The 20,264-nt window shown below is 47.0% G+C and overlaps 1 protein-coding gene across 4 annotated transcripts in view; it reads left to right on the top strand.

The window, feature by feature from the left end:
- Positions 1 to 20,264, top strand: part of LOC126536989 (PHD finger protein 12) — a 199,353-nt gene that overhangs the window by 115,321 nt on the left and 63,768 nt on the right. For 3 of the 4 annotated variants that reach the window (XM_055073153.2, XM_050184074.3, XM_055073158.2), the window contains 2 exons: positions 14,206 to 14,289; positions 16,907 to 17,020. In XM_055073153.2, the coding sequence (XP_054929128.1) occupies positions 14,206 to 14,289; positions 16,907 to 17,020 (198 nt within the window). The remainder of the gene's footprint in view (positions 1 to 14,205; positions 14,290 to 16,906; positions 17,021 to 20,264) is intronic. The other variant, XM_055073156.2, reaches the window with a different exon arrangement.

Below are 20,264 nucleotides of genomic sequence, written 5' to 3'. Positions count from 1 at the left end.
GTCACTGTCAAAACGTAGGAGTGAGGAAGCACGGCAGCAGCAGCTAGCAAATTGACCATCGCGTTGAAGCGAGAGACAACACAAACTAATTGTTGAATGCACAGCACATACGAAGCTACCGGCACTCAGTGCATGCACTTCGGCCGCATCGCAGATTGCTTTCAAGATACGGCGGCTGTGCTGTAAGCAGCAGCCGCCGGAGTAGAACCCCTTCTTCCTCACCTCCTCCCCTCCCCCCCCAGGCCTCGCATGCAAAAGAATACGGCGTGCTAGCGCCCTGCCTTCCTCCCTCGTGCATGCGATATTGAGTCTCGATTGTCGGCTTACCCTCGCAAGTCAGTCATCAGCCTGTTTCGGCATGGCAAAAGTCCATTTTATACGGCCGATTTTGACAAAAATTGCCGCTATTTTCATCCGCTGTAGCTGATAGTCCATTGTAGCGCAGTCCGTTTAGATAAAATAGGTAGAACAAATTATGGCTGAAATGTGGTCCGTTATATCCGAAAGTCTTTTGTACGTGGGTCCGTTGTAATGAGCGTAGACTGTAGTGTCCTCTTTGATTTGGTCTTTGAATCGAACAGTCACTATTTGCAAATATGAATATTTTTCTAATACATTTCGAACGTTTCAAAACGTCGACTGCGCCCAACTTCATCATATCCGAAATGCCTCACTTTCGAAACCTTGATCGCAATGTGTAACAACGTTATTGCAAAGAGTGAGTGACGAACGTTCAAAGTAAAAAACAAACTGTAGCATAGCCATGGTGTGCCCGCAGTGACGCCGGACCAACGAAGCATCAGCGTAGTCAGCAGAACAAAATGGATGTTCATTCAAAGGTGTAGCGTGTATTTATAAGTAGCCGAGTGGCAGGAAGATAGGAAGGAGTACATGCTAGTAGCGATAGTCCGATGCGCTGAAGGATTGCCAGATGAAGGAGGCGATAAAAGGTGTACGCACTTCAAAAAACACATGCAGTTGCAGCATCCCTTCCTTCTTAGAAATGAAAGCGTTGCACTGGCTTGTGTTCTCTTGGTGAGCACCTCAGGGTTTGTTCGGCGACACCGGTATTCAACGGGGCCACCGGACTCTCTGGTGCCGCAAGATTTGGGGAACAGGCACCGTTTGTGATGCGCCGAGCAGACATGCGGGCTCACTGGTTCTGGATGCTGTGGGGGTGTTGCTTGGTTAAGCTCACTGCGATCTGTGGCGGTTGTAGTTACTGGTGAACCTGGTCTACGTGCCCCTGAACGACTCCGTCCAATGTTTCTGTGGTCACCATTTTCGTCCCGTATGTCGCCTTCACATGGCCGGGCATCCACTTGCTCCCCGCACCATAGTTGCGGGCATACACATCACTTCCAGTTAGTGGCAGCCAGTTCCCTGTTAGGCCTGGAAGTGTTGGAGGAACGCGTGTGCCTAAGCGTGTGCATATTTGATAACTCAAAAGGAGCTCCTTCTGGAGGTTTACCCGATCTTCACGGAATTCTCCAGAAGTTGCCCTTTCCACTGCACCATTAGACTGGGGATGGTATGGAGCGCATCGAAGGTGTACTATGTTGTTTTTCAAGAACGCAAAGTCTTGACTGGCATGGTCCCGTTGTCGGAAACGATCATGCAGGGTATTCCAAACCTGCTAAAAATATCATGCAAACAGTTAATGGTAGTCTCCGTTGATGCATGAAACAAAGGTATTGCTTCGGGCCACTTTGTGTGTGCATCGACTTCTACGAGTATCATTTTGCCGCAGATAGGGCCTGTGTAGTCGCTGTGAAGATGGGACCACTTTTCACCTATTTCAGGCCAGTTAACAACATTTGCTGTGGTTGGCATCGGCAGATTTTGCACACAGATCTGGCACTGAGCAGACACCTTTTATATATTTCTGTCTAGGCCTGGCCACCAGAACAAAGTATGCGCAACTGATATCACTGCCGGTGAACTCTGGTGTGTCTCGTAGAAAGTGCAGCACTCACTCTCTAGCTTTGGTTGGTATGACCCTGTTGCCCCAGTACACCAGTTCGTATGCTACAAATAGTTCGAGCTTATGGTAAAAAAATGGCAATATAGCCTGCGTCATCCCTTTTGCGTTTCTGGGCCACCCATACAGAATGTACCGTTTGACCTTGACCAGGACAGAGTCAGACGTCGTTAATGCCTACAGCTCACGCGTTGTTGTGGCACCATTGTTCAGCTGGTTTAGCGACAGCACATATTTGGGCGGCTCACTGTCGTCTTTAGACTCCGGACTTCGCTGCGGAAGTCGGCTCAGGGCATCAGAGTTCAGCATCTGTCATCCTGGTGAGTACTGTAGCCGGTATCGGTTGGCCCCCAGGTGGAGTGCCAAACGTTGTATCTGTGCGGTGGCCATCGTGGGCGTTCGCTTGTCTGATCGCAGCAGGCCCAGCATCGGCTGGTGGTTAGTCACCAAGGTAAATTCCCGACGTAGAAGGTAGTCACGGAATTTCGTGACACTAAATACCGTGTGTGCCTCTCGCTCGAGCTGTGAATAGTTGCGCTCTACCTGCGTTAACGTTTGTGAGTGGAAACTGAGGCCTGTGAACGTTGCCAGTCATGTGAAAGAATACAGCTCCCACACTGTACGGAGACGTGTCAGATTCAGAATTAAGTTCCTTCGAAAGGTCGAAATGAACGAGAACCTTGGCTGTTTAAGGCTTTGCTTGCCAAGGTTAAATGCGAGCTCTTGAGGCTGTTTCCATCAGCAATGTGCATTCCTTTCATGCCACTGATGCAATGCACAAAGTGTGGTGGACATGTTCGGCAGAAACCTTGCTTAAAAATTAATCATTACCAAAAACACACGTAGCTGGCTGACATTACAGGGACTCACTGCCTGCATGATAGCGTTGTTTTTCTCTCTCTGATGAAGTCCATCACAATCGATGCGATGCCCGAGATGAGTAACCGCTAAGCTGTACAAGTTACACTTGTACCTAAACTTTACACCGTGCTCTTGGAAGTGCTCTATGGCGTTTTTCAGCTTTTTGATGCTGTCACTCGCTGTTTTAGAAATGAGTACATCATCAAAATAAGCCTGTGCTCCTGGCAGGTTGCCCTATACCTCATCCATTTTTCTTTGGAAAATTGTGGGTGCAAAGGCCGTTGTCGGGCAACGATATTAGCAATGATTGGCAATAGGTATTGCTCAGTTGCACACACTGGATTTACTGTGGCCTTGAAATTGCCACAGATTCTCGCTGTGCCATCTTTTTTAAGCACTACAACTATGGTCGTTGCCCATTCAAAGTGTGCCACAAGCGACAGCATGCCCAGGGATACCAAACAGTCTACTTGACACTAGGTGACACTCGCTCACGTAGCACATGTGGGATGGGTCTGGCTTTACAGAACTTGGGTACGGCGCCTTCCTTTAGGTGCCGGCTGGCTGAAGCACCCTTGATTAGGCCCAGTTCCTCAGAAAACATGTTGACGTGGTCGTTGAGTATACTGTTCATGGTGGATTTGCTTGGTCCTTTTGTTGACACCGAGTCTTGGACAAACGAACCACAGGAGTTTCTGCATCATTCAGCAGCTAGATTAAATTGTGACCCCAGAGGCTTGGTCCCATACAGTCCAACACACTCAGTGCACTCTCCACTGTCACCCCTTTATGACAAACCTGGAGTGCAAGCTCCCCAAGTACTGGAAGGCGCCCTGTGTAACAGGATAATTTCACCCTGGATGGTTTCAGTTTCGGCCATTGGTCGCAGTGCTTTTCATACAGTTGACGCGGGATGACACAAACAGGCGACTGAGTATAGACTTCCATGGTCAGTTGCGCACCGCACCAAGCGAATGTTCGGTGAATCGGCGGTTCGTGACAGCTTTTACATTCTGATACTGAAGTCCAAATGTGCACTGCTTCGTGCTCCTCGTCTGCTGAGGTATCTATCCCCAAGAGTGTATTAGTTTGTGCCGTCCTTGCTGTGCCTTGTTCTCGAGCTACGTGGCTTCCACATTTCCTTGCAAGGTGACCATGTCGCCCACAGCGGTAACGTTGAGTGTTAGACCAGGTGAAACAGGTCTCATTGTGTTTTGTACTACCGCACCTTGCGCATACTTGACGTGCGGCACCCCTCCTCTCGCTTTGCAGTGTTTTTTTCTGTATATGCCTCTACGTTTAACACGGGTGTCATTGCCAGTCCAATCATGTTTTTTACATCATTATCCTCAGCCTCAGCGGCAAGGGCCATCGCTTCAGCATCTAGCATTAGTTCCAGTTATTCCAGTAACTGTTTCTGCAGTGCAACTGACTGAATACCACACACGATGCAATCTCGTAGCATGTGATCCAAAGCACAGCCAAAATTGCAATACTCAGCTATTCGGCGAATGTCTGAAATTCGGCGTGAGCCTAACAATGCTTCAGAAGAATGCAAAAAGAAATGGAAAATGCGTCCCGTAGTCATTCCTTACATACACAGAGTTTCTCATTCATGAAAGAATGATGCTTCTAGATTTGATGTACTGGTAGTGTTTTCGGCTCCTCGGAAACTTCCTCGCATTTGTGCATGCCTGTCTTCCATAAAAATGGCCGAGTGTGTAAAGAACCACATAAAGTGTTTCTTGAAAAAATGTTCTGCTAAGATTCCTTTAGACTGTGGCAAGGTATACATTGACCAAACTGGGTGTTGTATAAATGATCGCCTGTGAGAGCATGCTCTATCAATCAAGAATGAGACAGGCTCGCATTCGCCATATCACTACAAAGTGTGCACATGTGAACTTTTGCTGGAAAACACATGCATATTACAAAAAAGTAAGGATATGGTAGCATGGAAACTAGCAGAGGCAGTGTATATCAGGAAGTTTGGGGACCAGTGTATCAGTGTTTCGTTGTCATTTCTTCACGAGAATGACTTTAGTTTCCTGGCTGATAGGGTTTGGTTTCTATCTTATGTGACCTCACCTGTGTTTGTTCCTGTTCGCATGCCTGAAGGTATATAAGTGAAGCATTTGGAAAAAAAAAAAATCAGCTGCGAGTGTACGCCTGTCCATGGCTTTTATTCTGTTGTCTGTGTCTAATCCTTCTGTGCCTAAAACCTTTTCTAAAAGCCGTGTACCAACTAGCCCGACAGCAGGCGTTATGAAACAGAATGCTCAGTTTGCACCACCTGCACCAGAGAACAACGGTGCATTTGGGTTAATGCCTATTAAAAGCCTGCGATACGCTTTTAACGGCACTATGCCACACACATGATCAAACAACTAGATAAGTGAAGACGCTTTTCGCAGTGGAGTTGGCAGCGATAACCGTGGATGCAACATGCTACAATCCATGATATTTGCTTGTACCAGAAGAGGAAACTGACTGCATGCTGGCATTTTCATGGGACATCGGCAGGCGACTACTGCAGGAAAGCTGCTGTGGCAGACGCCTAGTGCTCCTGATTGCACTTTCTTCGCACCTTTTCTTGTTTGCACGGGATATAGCAATCAAGGAAGCGCCAGCAACAAGACGTCAGATGCGCATTTGCAAAGAGAAGGCAAATGTGTGTGGCTCTGCTATCGCAAACACCAAAGACCAACGGAGCTGGAGGAAGGCCAGTAAAGTAGTGCCAAACCGCACACAAGACACACGGAAGCTGGTAACGCATCCCTTCAACATCTGCCAAACGCATCCCTACAGCGTCTGCCAAAGGCATCTACTATGGCGTCTGCGATTAACTTGGCCAACGTCGTAGTAAACGCCGCGGTTGTCTCCACTCTCTATGGAGTGGCGGGCGAGGAGAAGAACAGCAGCCGCCAGAAAAGAACACCCCTTCTCCGTCGCCTGACCCCCCTGCCTCTAGTATGAGTAGGACCTCTGATGGTGTGTCAGCGGAATGCCGTTCGTTCCGGTCGTTGGCAGTCATTCAGTAGGCGACTCATCGAAGCTAGAGTCATAAACTCCACTTATGCCATCATTCTCACTAGAACTTAGCATGCACGGTGCAATGCAGGGAAAAGAAAACAGTATGCAGCCGGTCACTTCACTCCGTCGCTGCTGAAGGTAGATGTGACGTCAGATGCGCCGGCTTATTGTTGGGAACGTGTTGCGTGAGACGGTGGCCGCTCACAGAGCGTCAAAAATAAAGCCACCCACTCAGAAATAATCCGAATAATGGCTATATACAAGAGCATTTGTGTCTTAGGAATGCAATTGTGGTGCTTTTGCAATATTATTGGATTTTTACTCTGTATCCCTTTAACTGGTAAAAAAGAAGCGTAGCAATGTTGGGTAATTTTCTATGTTCCCAATCACAAATGTTAGTGCCGGGAAATAGTGCAAAACAAGATAGTATCAACGAGGTCCTACTATATAGTATTAGGGGTTTACGATTGCCGAATAGTATACTTCGAATTGAATATTGAATCAAATAAAAAAAAGAAAGCCAAGTATTGAATCGAAAAGACAGGTGCCTGTGCTTGGGAACCTCCTAGTATTGCTTAACAAAAATGTTGCAAGCTCTCAGTAACATAGGTACAGTGCTCACGGAATGAAATAGGACACGGAGCATTTAGTAGAACCCTACATATGTGCAAAGTACGCGAGAGCACCATGTCATGTCGCTAGCAATTTGGTCACCAAAGGTGAAGAGGACTCCGATGTAAGTGTGCGCGCCACAATTACGTCGATGTGACACGAACTGCAGCCGGTTGAAACGAAAGTATGCGCATTACTTAGCCCTAAATTGACGCGTTTCATTCCGTGAGCACTGTACATAGAAATCAAGATATACAGTACAGTCTACTCTAATTAAAGGGAACAACAAATTAGTATGCCAGCACTGATTACAGCCAAGTTCTTGTATGTGAGGGTCTGGAAAGTTTTCTTTATCAATAGAATTTTTGTTAAACAGAATCAAGTTTTCTTTCACCCTTTGAAACTGACGAATTAGTGACCTTACACTGAATACCAATGAGGTTCTCAGTTTCATAGGAGTCCTGTGTTTTGCGGCAAACCTTTATTTATTGCATGGAAAGTTTTGCTTTCCAGTTTTTCTACAAAATACAGAAGGGCTATCCCAACTTTATGGTGGGCAGGTTATCGTAAGGCCAATCTGCGCGGCTTCCATGGCTGATGTGGCACCATTTTGCCAAGTGCGGCATTTGGGCACTGCGTGTGCGCGATCCCGCATTGGGCTGACATTGGCGAGCCTTTGCAGTGGCAGTCCGTTACCGTGTCAGCCGGGGTGGCTTGTCCGTGGCGCGCTTGGCGTTCCTTTTGCACCAAAAACAATGTGGAACGGTGAAGCGTTGTTGGGTGAAGCATCAGTGAAGCATTGGTGGGGCGGCATTGAGCACAAAGGGCCCCACATTGCACGTGACCTGTGGCAGTGCACAGTGCCACAGGTCATCGAGTATATTGAGTATACTACACCAAGTATATCGAAAAATTGAATAGTAAATATTCGGTTTGCGAATTGAGTTATCTATCTCTGTTCGATTCGGTAAATTTCGAGTAGACGCACACCCCAACTATGTATTCATTGTCACTTATGGCAATGGATGGCTGGCTAATGCAAACCGTCCTCTTTCTTTTTGATATAGAAGGCCTCAATCAGTTTACATGCAATCTGGTGTTGATGTACGAAAGCATATTCAGTGCAATAAACACCAAAGGAATATAGTTTTGCTGGTATTGTTTGAGTCTTAACATTTGGACATCTTTGACCTATATATGTTTTACAGCCAGATTCAGTAAACAATGCCTACCATGGATTCCAAGAATGTTGACAGTGTATCATATCACATTTTACGTCACCATCTTTCCCATGGAACCTTTTATTTGTCTTTGCACAGACCCCGCAAGTTTATTGGGCGAGGAAAAAACAATGTCCGTGTCGTACGACTGCTTTTCAGGCCTTGTGCAACGGCTTGAAGGATGATGGCACAACTTTCTCACCTGCTTGACCTTTCAAAGACATGCATGTATTCATTCGCGTAGGAAAGCCAGCATGTATCAGTCTTTATTTGAGTGACAATGAATCTTACCAGCATGTGCAGAAATTTCAAGGTTCGTGGCATCTCTGCTTTTTCTGATGCTTCCTGTGCCTAAATATTGTTACGGAAGGATGAAAGAAGAGAGGAAGAAGAAGATCGCGGGATGCTGGCTGCTGCATGTTGTTGTTGGCCAGCCATCTTAACTACTCTCACCCATTTTGTATATATATTGTAAATACAATCTTCTATACTCCCAAAATTCCCGTAACATATTGGTGAGAGGTGTGGGGTGCCATGGCTGGGAATGGAGCTCCGCAATAGACGTTGCATCACCGTCCACACCATGAATGACGGTGAGCACTCGGTATCAACACTGTTGCCGCCTCCTACGTCACCATTGCCAACTACGTCGCTGTCACTTTCGGTTGTCGTTGTACAACCCAAGGATCCTGGAACTTTTTGCGGGACCAATGGCATGGACGTTGAAGAGTGGGTGGCCATGTACGAATGCGTGAGTGGAATCAACAGATGGGACCCCACGCTTAGGCTAGCTAACCTGTTGTTCTACCTAGGAGGCACGGCACAGGTGTGGTATGAAAACTGTGAAGAGCTAACCAGCTGGGACCAATGCAAAGAGAAATTGACAGCCGACCGTAAAACCAGCCGGCTGGACCAGGCCGGCAACCAGAATTTTACGGCCGGCTGTAAAACCAGCCGGCCGTAAAATTGACGCAAAGCAGGAACTGGCCTCCCGTGCCCAATCCCCCACGGAGTCCTATGTCTCGTACATCCAGGACGTGCTGGCACTTTTCGTAAAGCTGATCACGACATGACAGAAGCTGAGAAGGTCGGCCACGTGCTTAAAGGGACACTAAAGGTTACTATTAAGTCAACGTGGACTGTTGAAATACCATCACAGAAACCTCGAAACGCTTGTTTCGTGCCAAGGAGAGACTTATTTTAAGAGAAAATGCGTTCTGAAGCATCCGCGTACCTCTAGCGCAGTTCAAATCGCCTGCCCTCCGATCGAGGAGTACTGACATCATGGTCTCATAGTGACGTTGCGCCATCGGTGAGTAGAACGGCGTCCGCAGACGGCGCTACGGCTTTTCTGCGCAAAGCGCAAACGCGCGGCCAGAAACAGAGCCAAGACAGAGCCGACAGCAGAGCGAAAGCGGGAGTATGGTGGCTAGCGGAAGGAGAAACGAATTACGTCCCACATTACGTCCCACGGCACGCGGAGAGTCCGTTTTCGTTAAACTATAGGCTGCGGCGAGCTCGCAGCGTGGTCGGCGTGGTCTGTGAGAAGTGACGAGCCTTTTCGCACTCGCAATAGGGCATAAAAAAGTGCGAATCGACGCAAAACTCGGCCTAGAAACGTGCTTCGCCACAGCCAGGGCTCAATACGACCCAAGCTGGCACGACCCAGATGTCGTTTCCCGAACCGCCACCAGGCGCCGCTACTATACCTCAAACTCCAGCGCAAGACGCCCATAAGCTGGTACTTCATTCTATGACGCAAACTTCGACGCTCGTCGCAATGGACCCTGACACCGACAGATTGGCTCGCGATGGTGGGCTAAACTTCAGCGATTTGAGCACCGACGAGCGCTACCTGCTGCTGAGGGCTCGCACTGCCGGCGTCGCTGCGTACTACGACGGCGGCCTCGACACCGGCTCTCCGGAGTGGGAAAGCAACGAGGGCTTCCCACGACATCACATGGACGTGGCATTCTCGCTGCTTGTTCCAAATGAAAGTTTCGCGAGCCAGCAGAACCCTCACAGCACGACGCGATAACGAAACTACTGAAACTCAAAAGCGTGCGCGGCGCAGAGTCGAGCGAAAACGAAACCTTTCGAACACCCACATTACTGAAGGGTAACGTCAAAATGCTATTTTTCTTAGAATCGAATAGACGTAGACAAGTAGCATTTTTTCCCTCTTATAATCGAATGAAATGATATTTTTAATACGAGTAGTTGAGTATTAGTAACACAAATTATGAGGAGTGCTTTCGTCATCGGGCTAGTACTGGAATGTCGCTGGGGGGTCTCAAATCGTGTCATGCATTTACCTCAATTTCTCGGTTACTAAAGCTCTGTTCGCGATTATATTGACGCCTTAGACGTTATAGAACATTGCTCTACCACTTTAACCTGAGTTTCTGGTAACCTTTAGTGTCCCTTTAAGGGCATTGCTGACAGCGCGTTTAATCTTCTCATGTGCAAAAGCTGCTCTACAGTTGATGCAATTATTAAAGAGTGCCGACAATTCGAGCAGGCCAAAACCCGACGCGTCCTGCAACCAGTCACCAGACTTCCCAGCACCAGTCTCGTTCACCGCAAACACGTTGCCCATCTTCCCGTTAAAATAGACGGCGTACCTGTCCAAGCACTCGTCGACACTGGAGCCCACGTATCTGTGATGAGTGCTAGCCTACGTAGACGTTTGAAAAAAGTCCTCAACCCAGCAGTGCTTTGTGTGCTTTTGTGCTTTGAGTGCTTTGTGTGGCCAACGGTAGCGCGCTGGTTATTCTTGGAATGTGTACTGCGCGCTTAAGTGCAGCCGGCCACTCTACTTCTGGTCTCTGCTGTGATCGACAACTGCCCTCACGACGTTATCCTTGGATTATACTTTTTATCCATTCATTCTGCTCTCATTGACTGCGCAACCGGCGTTCTTCAGTTAGAACTGCCTCAACTCACTGATGCTCCAAGCACTGCCCCTCCGCACTTGTGCTCGCTTCACAATGCACGTCTGCCACCTGTGGCAGTTACTTACATCACTTTGACCACCCAGCCACAGGTTCCTGACGGTGAATATGTGCTTCACCCCATCATGGATGTGCTTTTGAACTGGAACGTTGCTGTTCCGCATACACTGGTCATGGTTACTAATAACGACATGGTTCTACTGCTTCTGAATTTCAGCCTGTGCCCTCAAGTGATTCCGTCTGGCATGTTCTTGGCCAGTGTTTCTAGTGGTTCCGAATTTGCCATTGAGAGTCTGAATGCCGAGAGTGGTTTATTAGTGCCAATTTCAGCTCACAGCTCTGGTTCCTTAACTGATGACTTCGCGAAAATGATTGCGCCTGACCTCACCTCTGCACAGGCCACAGACATCGCCACAGAATCCTCTGCACAGGCCACAGAATCGTACAGTGACATCTTTGATTTCCGTGACAGGCCTTTAGGCCAAACATCTGTTCAGCATTTTATAAACACTGGATACACGAATCCTATTCGTCGGCTTCCCTATCATGTATCGCATGCTGAAAGTAGAGTCATCCAATCAGAAGTGGACAAAATGCTCCGCAAAGGGGTCATCGAGCCATCAGCCAGTCTTTAGGCTTCATCTGTCGTTCTTGTGAAAAATAAAGATGGTACCTGCTGTTTTTGTGTCGATTATCGCTGCTTAAACAAGATAACGTGAAAAGACGTCTACCCACTACCACGCATCGATGACGCCTTGGACTGCTTACACGGAGCTAAATACTTTTCGTCCATCGATGTTAGATCGGGCTACTGGCAGATTTCAGTTGATGAAATGGACCACGAGAAGACGGCCTTCATCATGCCGGATGGCTTATATCAGTTCAAAGTCATGCCCTTTGGCCTATGCAATGCTCCTGCGACATTTGAACGTATGATGGACTCTTCTGATGATGGATCTATGATGAACGTATGATGGACCTTGATGACGTTATTGTTTTTTCTCCCACTCTCAGTAGCCACCTTACCCGACTCGCTGCCATTCTTGCGGTCTTTTGAAAAGCTGGCCTCCAACTGAACTCCACAAAGTATTAATTCAGGCGCCGTCAGATTACCGTGTTGGGACACCTCATTGATGCATCCGGTGTCCAACCAGATCTGGAAAAAGTCCGTGCCGTACGCAGCTTCCCTGTGCCACATTCTGGTTCTGATGTGTGCTGCTTCGTCAGCCTGTGTTCTTACTTTTGCCGTTTCGTCAAAAACATTGCCGACGTTGCTCAGCCTTTGACAGATCTTCTAAAGAAGAACACGCCATTCTTATGGGGTCCGGAGCAGGATCACGCGTTCACCGCTCTCATCGGATTTCTGACCACCCCTCCCATACTTGCCCACTTTGATCCATCTGCACCGACCGAAGTCCACACTGATGCAAGCGGCTATGGCATCGGCGCTGTTCTCGCCCAGCAACAGAATGGTAGTGAGTGCGTGATAGCTTACGGCAGCCGCCTGCGTCACCTGCTGAGATAAATTACTTCATCATCGAGTGGGAGTGCTTGGCTTTAGTTGGGGTTGTCACCAAGTTCCGGTCATATTTGTACGGCTTCACGTTTTCTGTCGTTACAGACCACCATGCACTCTGCTGGCTGTCTTCCCTCCAGGACCCGACGGGATGGCTTGGTCGCCGGGCTTTGTGGCTCCAGGAATTTTCATTTATTGTCACTTACAAGACTGGACACCTCCACAAGGACGCTGACTGCCTCTCTAATCATGTTGTGGATCCCCCTGATCTTGCTGCGCATGATCCGGTGACCTGCGTGATGGCTTTTACTGACATGACCGACATGCGCGCTGAACAAAAACACGACGAATCCTTACAGTCCATCATTACCGGAGTGCAATATGGCAGCACCGACGGCACGTGCCGCATGTTCGTGCTGCATGACGGCATCCTCTACAGCCGCAGTATCAACCCTGAAGGCCATGAGTTGCTCCTTGTCCTTCCTCGTCATCTGCGATCCGCCACTCTCGAACAACTTCACGATGCACCGACAGCGGAACACCTTGGAATTTTGCTAACATACAACCGCGTACGACACTGGTTCTTCTGGCCGGGTTTCTACCGCTCCGTGCGTCGTTATGTTGCAACTTGCAAATTGTGTCGGCACCGGAAGAAACCTCCCCTTCCACCTGTCGGACGACTCCATGCAATTGAAGTTCCCTCTGAACCATTCTTTCGCGTAGGCCTTGGCCTGCTTGGCCCTTTTCTGACGACGACTAGAGGGAATAGGTCGCCGTCGATACTGGTTACGTGACTAGCTACGCGATAAGAAAGGCATTGCTGACTAGTTTCGCAACAGACGTCGCCGATTTTTTCCTCCACGACATCATTTTCCACAACGGTGCTCCTCGACAGTTACTTACCGACCGGGGCCGCTCGTTCTTGTCTCGAGTTGTCGACGACCTCCTCCGCTCTTGTGCCACCGAGCACAAGCTGTCCACCGCCTACCACCCACAAACGAACGGTTTTACGGAATGCCTCAACTGAACATTCACAGAGATGCTGTCAAGGTACGTCGCCAATGATCACGGCAACTGGGACGCCAGGCTGGCCTGCGTGACGTTCGCGTACAACTCGTCCCAACATGACACCAAAGAATATTCACCCTTTTCTTTTGTATGGTCGCGACCCCACATTGCCGTTTTACACCATCCTCCCTTGCATGCCACGTGTTGCAACTGAGTATGCTCTTCAAGTCATCAATCGCGCTCACATGGCGCGTCAAGTCGCCCGATCTTGTTTATTAGCCTCGCAGCATATACAAAAAGAGCGTTATGGCCGGTGCCATCGCGATGTTAAGCTCGTGCCAGGTGCTTGGGTGCTCTTTTGGTTACCATGTCGTCGGGTTGGCCTCTCCCAGAAGCTTCTCTCTCGCTACACAGGGCCTTATGAAGTCCTAAAACGTAAATTAAGAGATTTCGCCACTACAGTTTGATGCATCCTCAAGTCCGATGCCTGTTGACATCGTCCACGTTTCGCTGCTGAAGCCATACTTCACTCACAATTCTTTGCCTACCATGCGCCGAGACGGCGCTTCACCACCTGGGGTCCTGTTACAGAAGGATGAAAGAAGAGAGGAAGAAGAAGATTGCGGGATGCTGGCTGCTGCGTGTTGTTGGTGGTCAGCCATCTTAACTACTCTGACTCATTTTGTATATATATTGTAAATACAATCTTCTATACTCCTACATCCCCGTAACAATATATATTCTTCTAATAAACCTTAGTTGTTAGTCAGCACATGTCTTGCGTACTTCCTTGACTCGTTTTGTGAGCACTGCACAAATCTCAGGATGAATACATACCAACTTGCTGACTTTCAATTCTAATGCAATTTACTACAGCTGTGTGCCACAACAACTGTAGTAATACTGTAAATGCTTGCAATATGCATAACCTGCAGTGAAATCGATTTTACAGTAAGGCCATGCGTGGATAGTACCTATGTTGTGTGCAGACAATGAGAGCACTGCTCGTGTGCATTGCAGGATGGGAAGTAAGCCAGCTGGACGAGAAGCTCATGCGCCTGCTTGCCTGGCAAAGGCTGCAGCAGCTGCTGCCTGCTGTCAATGGTGAGCAGCAACACAGCGTCACTGATTTCACCATTTTCAAAATGCGACTTCCTCAACTTCACATCTCAAAGGCCTACTACTGCCTTTGTGGCACTGGTGGCAGCATATCTTGTGCAAGAGAATGAGATTGCTGCATTGCTCATCAGACAAGGGAATACTTGCCAGAGGTGCAGCCTGTGGCTGTTGAAGATTATATGCAGCGGATGCAAAGCCAAGAGGCATGCTCTCTTTCTGCACGTCTACTGCTGGACGTTGCATAATCTCCATACTGATCGCGAGTTTCAGAAATATATTGAAGTGAGAGGCAGACAAAGCATTCGCTCCCTCTGCCTGCACTTTTCATGATAGTGTCGTCCTACTGCTAGTGGCACTATCAACTGTGGTGGCAGAGAGGACGCAAATGCTTCGCAGGCTTCACCTTGTACAGTCGAACCTACTTATAACGACACCGGTTTTAACAATATATTGGTTATAACAATGTAAAGCTGCTGCACCATCAACTTTCGTATGTTTTCTATGGAGAAATGACCCGCTTACTTCGATGTCTCCATGCTGCATTATCTGTTATAACGATGAAGTCTGGCTACTGGGTGTCCGTGTCGAAAGGTAACGGAATGTGAAATCCTTTAAAATAAAAAATAAAAAGTTAAATGCGAGCCACAGCACGATCGCCTGCCACCCTCCGAAACACGACTTGACCGACCCAACTGCGCTGACAATGCTGCCGGCACTGCTCCCAGATTGCTCGCTGGGCCTGTGGCTGGGCCCTCATTCTATGCAATTATGCTAATGGATTAAGTCGCTCGTGCTTGTCTTTGTTCGTTGCGTCGAAGTGCCGAAACGGGACATGGCTGATCTGCCCGCTGATCTTCGATAATGCACGACGTTGCCGGTGAAAAGAAAGCGCGGTGCTATAGATTTGGAAACGAAGTGCTTCTAACTGATGAGGCGATCGCCGTGAATGTGCTTGCATCGGATAGCGACAGTGACAGCCACTGCGGGAGCACTGACACTTTAGGGCAGGCTGCCTCATCATTGTCACCGCAGGAAGTCCCGTAGATGATTCAGTCCCTCATGGACTTGTTTTCGCGAAGGACTTTCCGCTTCAGTACGTGGAGCACCTGGATGCCTTGGAAAAGGTTGTCTGCAAGCTTCACATAAAGCAAGCAAGGCTGATGGACATGCAGGTTTCTCGTGCAAGCCAGTGGGAAGTACGTGGCAAGATCCTTGTGGCAATCTCGTCCCAGTGTTTCTTTTGAATTTCTCAAGCTGAGATGCTGCCGTGGCAACCTCCACGCATTTTTTAAAAGGCGCCTTTTGGGGCCACCAAGGTGATGCCTCGGCGGTTTGCAGTTATAGCAGTGTCATTCTTGAACACCGACAGCTGTGGCTTGTTAACAACACGCGATCACAGTGCGCAGGAAACAGAGTTAAACAGTTAAACGGGTCAACACAATCAGAAGCCGGATGGTGGAAGGTGGTGGGGAGGAGAACTGGCCTCCCTGCCATTATAGCTTTCTCAGAACAGCTATGCTGTCCCACATTTTGATTTTTTTTTTCATGCAACCCGGTTATATCAGTTATTGGTTATAACAATCGAATTTTCATGGCACTTAAATATTATAAGTGGGTTCGACTGTACTACCAATGCGAAGATATTATTGACACGGCATAAAATTTTATCTTTGGTTGCTGAATCTTAATTTCAACAAAATCAAATTTTTCCTCATTGAAATTTGTTTTTTATGATTGCCTGATAATTCGGAAAATTTTATGGCCCCTTTCATGCAAGAAAAATCTGATGGTGACTACTTATTTGGATAAAATGTAAAATTTCACTATAGCGAAATCTCGATATAATGAAGTAATAGGCTGACTTTGCTGACTTCATTGTATTGAGGTTTAACTTTACTTTATTTGCTTACATGCGCATATGAAGTTGTTAATCACCATCTGTCCTCCCTTCATCCATGTCTTCCATGCTGCTTAACCATTGGTAATGTCAAACCAAGTAACCTTAGCTTCCATTCTGGACATAAATGGCAGGTCATAGTTTTGATAAATGAAAACTGAATATGCTGAACCATGCCTAAACAGTTATTAACAAGGCATTAACTTGTACTTTGTAACATAAGGCCAAATTTCTTTGTCTGTCACTATTGGAAATTGTGCCTCTCAGCTTTCCTGAATCATTTGAGTGCTGCACAAGACAGTCTCACAGAATCTCATCAAATTATTGCAAGATAGTAAGAATAAAATGCGGGAGGTAGTAAAAACTCTGGTTACCTTCGTTCAGGGGAACACCTCTACTTCACTTACCATGTTTATTTTAGGTGGACCCCTTATTTCAGAGGGATGTGTCGGTAAAGGATAGGTCAGACTATTTTTGGGAGGATATAGGAAGACTTAACAGGGCACACCTTTATTTTTACAACTGACCTGAACTTTACCGATCATCTTACTGTTGTCTATGGTTTTGTTGACTTCTCCCAAGCACAAAGTAAGTGAGGAAAAAAAGCTGCCTGGGCAACAGTGGTGGGGTCTGTGATCCTAGTCGTACCAGTGAATGGGCACACAGAGCTTCAGGCATGTGGCAACAGTGGCGCTTGGCTTGCAGTGTCTGGGCTGTCGGCCAGCGAGGTGCAGGCCCGGGCCATGGTGTGCCCCGTGGGTGGGAGCAGCAAAGGAAGCCCGGTGCCCATGCCCTACCGGACCCTGACCCTGGGCTCGGGTGCGTGCCTCCTTTCTCAGATTGAATTTGTTCCTTCACTTTAATTAGTACAATAGAATGAATCAATGGATAATTCCAAGTGACCTTTGGCATAGACCATGTGGGTGAAGCTGAACAGGACAAAGTGCAGAAAACACAAGAAAACTTGACACCTGCTGCACTCGCAACTACTTTATTCCAGAACATATTTATAGTATACCCACACGATATGATGATGGTCACCAACTCGCCCAACTTTCCACATGTTGGAATTGTTTCCAACAATAACTACCAGAGGGTGCTGCCATCATGGTTCAGCCATGATGGCAGTCACTTCAGCGTCCCCTCTCTCATGGGAGCATACGTGCCGAGTGGAGGAGCCTTCTCATCACAGCAGGAGCAGTGTGCCAAAGTGATGTCTTTTATTTGATTTGTCGCCCATTTGTGTTTAGGAATGTAAAATTAGTTGAGCAATCTTTATAAATTATTTTTCATGCTTTGAGTTTCTAAAGCTTCTTGCTCGAATTTTGGCCTAGCTTGTTGCACATGTATGGTTAATTTGTACTGTGCCTTGTTAGTACAAGATGATGGTTGGTACTAGGAGGAAGCCACACCTGCGTTGTTCAGAGTGCAAGCGCTCTTACGCATTGGAAGAAATGTGGTTTAAGTCAGTACGCAAAGTGAACTGTGCAGCTTTGATATGTAGGATGTGTGTCCTAGAGTTGCGGCTAGACCATCTGGAGCAGAAGAAGCCAGCTAAGCGGGTTGGAAAGCTAGAAAAGGAACTCAAGAATGAACAGAAGCAGAGGAAGGAAGTAGAAAATCTAGCCAACGTAGAAGTGAAGCTGAGGGCCACTATTTCGCAAAGCAATGATGAACGCTTCGATGCGAGCACTGCGAACGGGGCTGGCAACGAAGCGAGAGAAGGTAAGAAAGCCGAAACCACCAGGCCGGAAAGCAGTGGCAGTCAAGAAGGGGCTACTACTGATGTGCAAGCCGCGCAAGGCAACAAAGCAAAGGGTGAGAAGGGAGAGGGCATCATGGTGTAGCTTTGGGCAGCGAAGAAGAGGAAAAGCATGCAGTTGTTTTTGTTGGTGGTTCAGTAGAACCGGAGATAATAGAAAGGGTAGGAGCAGGCGAGCGAGTGCAGATTAGCGCACTTCCCAGAAAAGCGATTAGGGAGGTAACAGTGAAAGCCAAGGAACACGTGTAGACACAATGGAGGAGTGGCACCTAGTTGTGATAATTGGCAGATTGATTGACATACAGCAAGGACAAGGGGCAGGGTTCGCAATGCAAATAGCCAGAGGGGTCAGCAACCTGCAGAACATTTCAAAGGAAGTACAAATCGCAGTGTGCCCAGTGCCAGAGGTTGAAAGGCAGGGGTATACAACTGAAAGGGCAGTGCTTGCAGTAAACAGGGAAATTTGGATGCTAGCTAAGGCAATAAATTTCACGGTCGTTGACATCAACCGAGAAGTGCACCAAGCAGGCCGCAATGGTGCTTCTGTGCATGATGGGATACATTTTAGTGAAAGCGTAGCAGCAGCGGTTGGACGTCGATTCGCGGTGCGGGCTGTAGCTTTTTTAGGCAGGCCCCAGGCAATAAAGAAGGAACATTAAAGTAAAAGGCAGAATTGGACCACAAGGAGTTGGGAAAAGATGCACAAAAGATAAGAACAGAGAAGATAAAATTTTTTACCTAAACATGCAGGGTGGTTGCATGCAAAGAAAATGCCTGGAAATTAAAATGCAGCTGAATGACGAGGTGATTAGCATGCATGCCTTGACCGAAAACGCATCTGCCAGATTTGGAGCAGCTGCCTTTTTTGACAATTTTGTGTGGGAAGGGTGCAACAGAATGATTGGGTCAAGGAAATGCAGAGGCGTAGGCATGCTAATTAGGCGAGGTCTGAAGTGGCAAAGGGTGAAAGAGACATGTAAGAAGCAATAATGGATTAGCAGTACGTGGCAAGGCAAAAAGACGTGGCTGGGAGTAGCTTACCTATGGACAGGTAGAGATAGCAAAGATAAAAACAAGGAATTGATTGATTGCATTAGGAGCAATATTAATGAGTTCAAGAAATCGGGCCAGGTGATATTAGTGGGAGATATGAACATATGCATAGATGATTTAGATGGATATACTGATTACAACAGTTCTATAGTGCTGGATCTGTGCGATGGACAGAACCTTATATTTGTTTATAAGTATATCTACATTTTGTCCATTTTGTTATTAGTATACCTACATTTCGCCCATTCGGGCATTACAGTAAGGGGGAGTTATGTTATGGGAACACAAACTGTGCATCACATACATGAGTGAGCATTAAAAGAAAAAAAAAAAGGTGTAAATGTACAATTAGCAGTTAGCAGAATTAGCTTGCGAAAGAAAACGCAGAAACTATACAATTCAATGACAGGTGAGGACAGGTAAAGGGAATGTGAAACCTATCCTAGAGGTACACAACCAAACAAAGTGGTAACGCAATAACAGCACTGGTATGGTAAGCTGCTAAGCCAGAACTCAACATGCACTGCTTATTGCATGTAAAAACGGTATATGCGAGGGAAGCAGATGGGGGAAAAAAATGAAAGAAAAAAAAAACAGGAAAAATAATAAAAAAAGGACACATAGAGATATTTATAGGCTAAACTGCAATAAAAGAATGGTGAAGCAGAAGATCAGAAAACGTGTTGTCTGGTTCTGCCTGCATGACATCGGCGAGCAGCGAATTCAACAGTGTGATAGTGCGCAGAAAAAAGGATTGCTGGTACTATATAGATATATAGATGCGCATGCTAAAATTTCTTTTATCTTGAAGGGGTGGTTGTTGTGTTTTGGCAAGTAAGTTGGTGGCTGCAGATAATTATTATTATCGAGGATTGATCGATTCAGTAAAATATTTCTAATGAATGTCACGTGAAAACGTTTTCGACATGTGGCGAGCTCATCTCAATTCAGGCTACATTTAATATCATTAATGCTGCTTGGCATAGAATATTTTCTAGTCACGAAACACACAGTGCAATTTTGAATGGCTTTGATTCTGTTAATCAGTAATTGGAGATGAGGGTTCCATATAGTACACGTGTATTCCAGAATATTGTAGACGTTGGTAAAGTACAGCAACTGCTTCACCATAAGCGTCGCATTTTTAAAATTCCTTTTAATAAAGTTAACAGTCATGAACGTGTTCATTCCAGGTTAGATTTGATGAAAAGTTGCACCTAAGTACTTTGCTTTGTCACTTCTTCGATG

This window comes from Dermacentor andersoni, chromosome 3 (genome assembly GCF_023375885.2).
Source record: "Dermacentor andersoni chromosome 3, qqDerAnde1_hic_scaffold, whole genome shotgun sequence".
In the NCBI taxonomy this organism is placed as follows: Eukaryota; Metazoa; Arthropoda; class Arachnida; order Ixodida; family Ixodidae; genus Dermacentor; species Dermacentor andersoni.
Note: the sequence above shows the minus strand (reverse complement) of the source record. Positions and strands in the feature narration are given on the sequence as shown.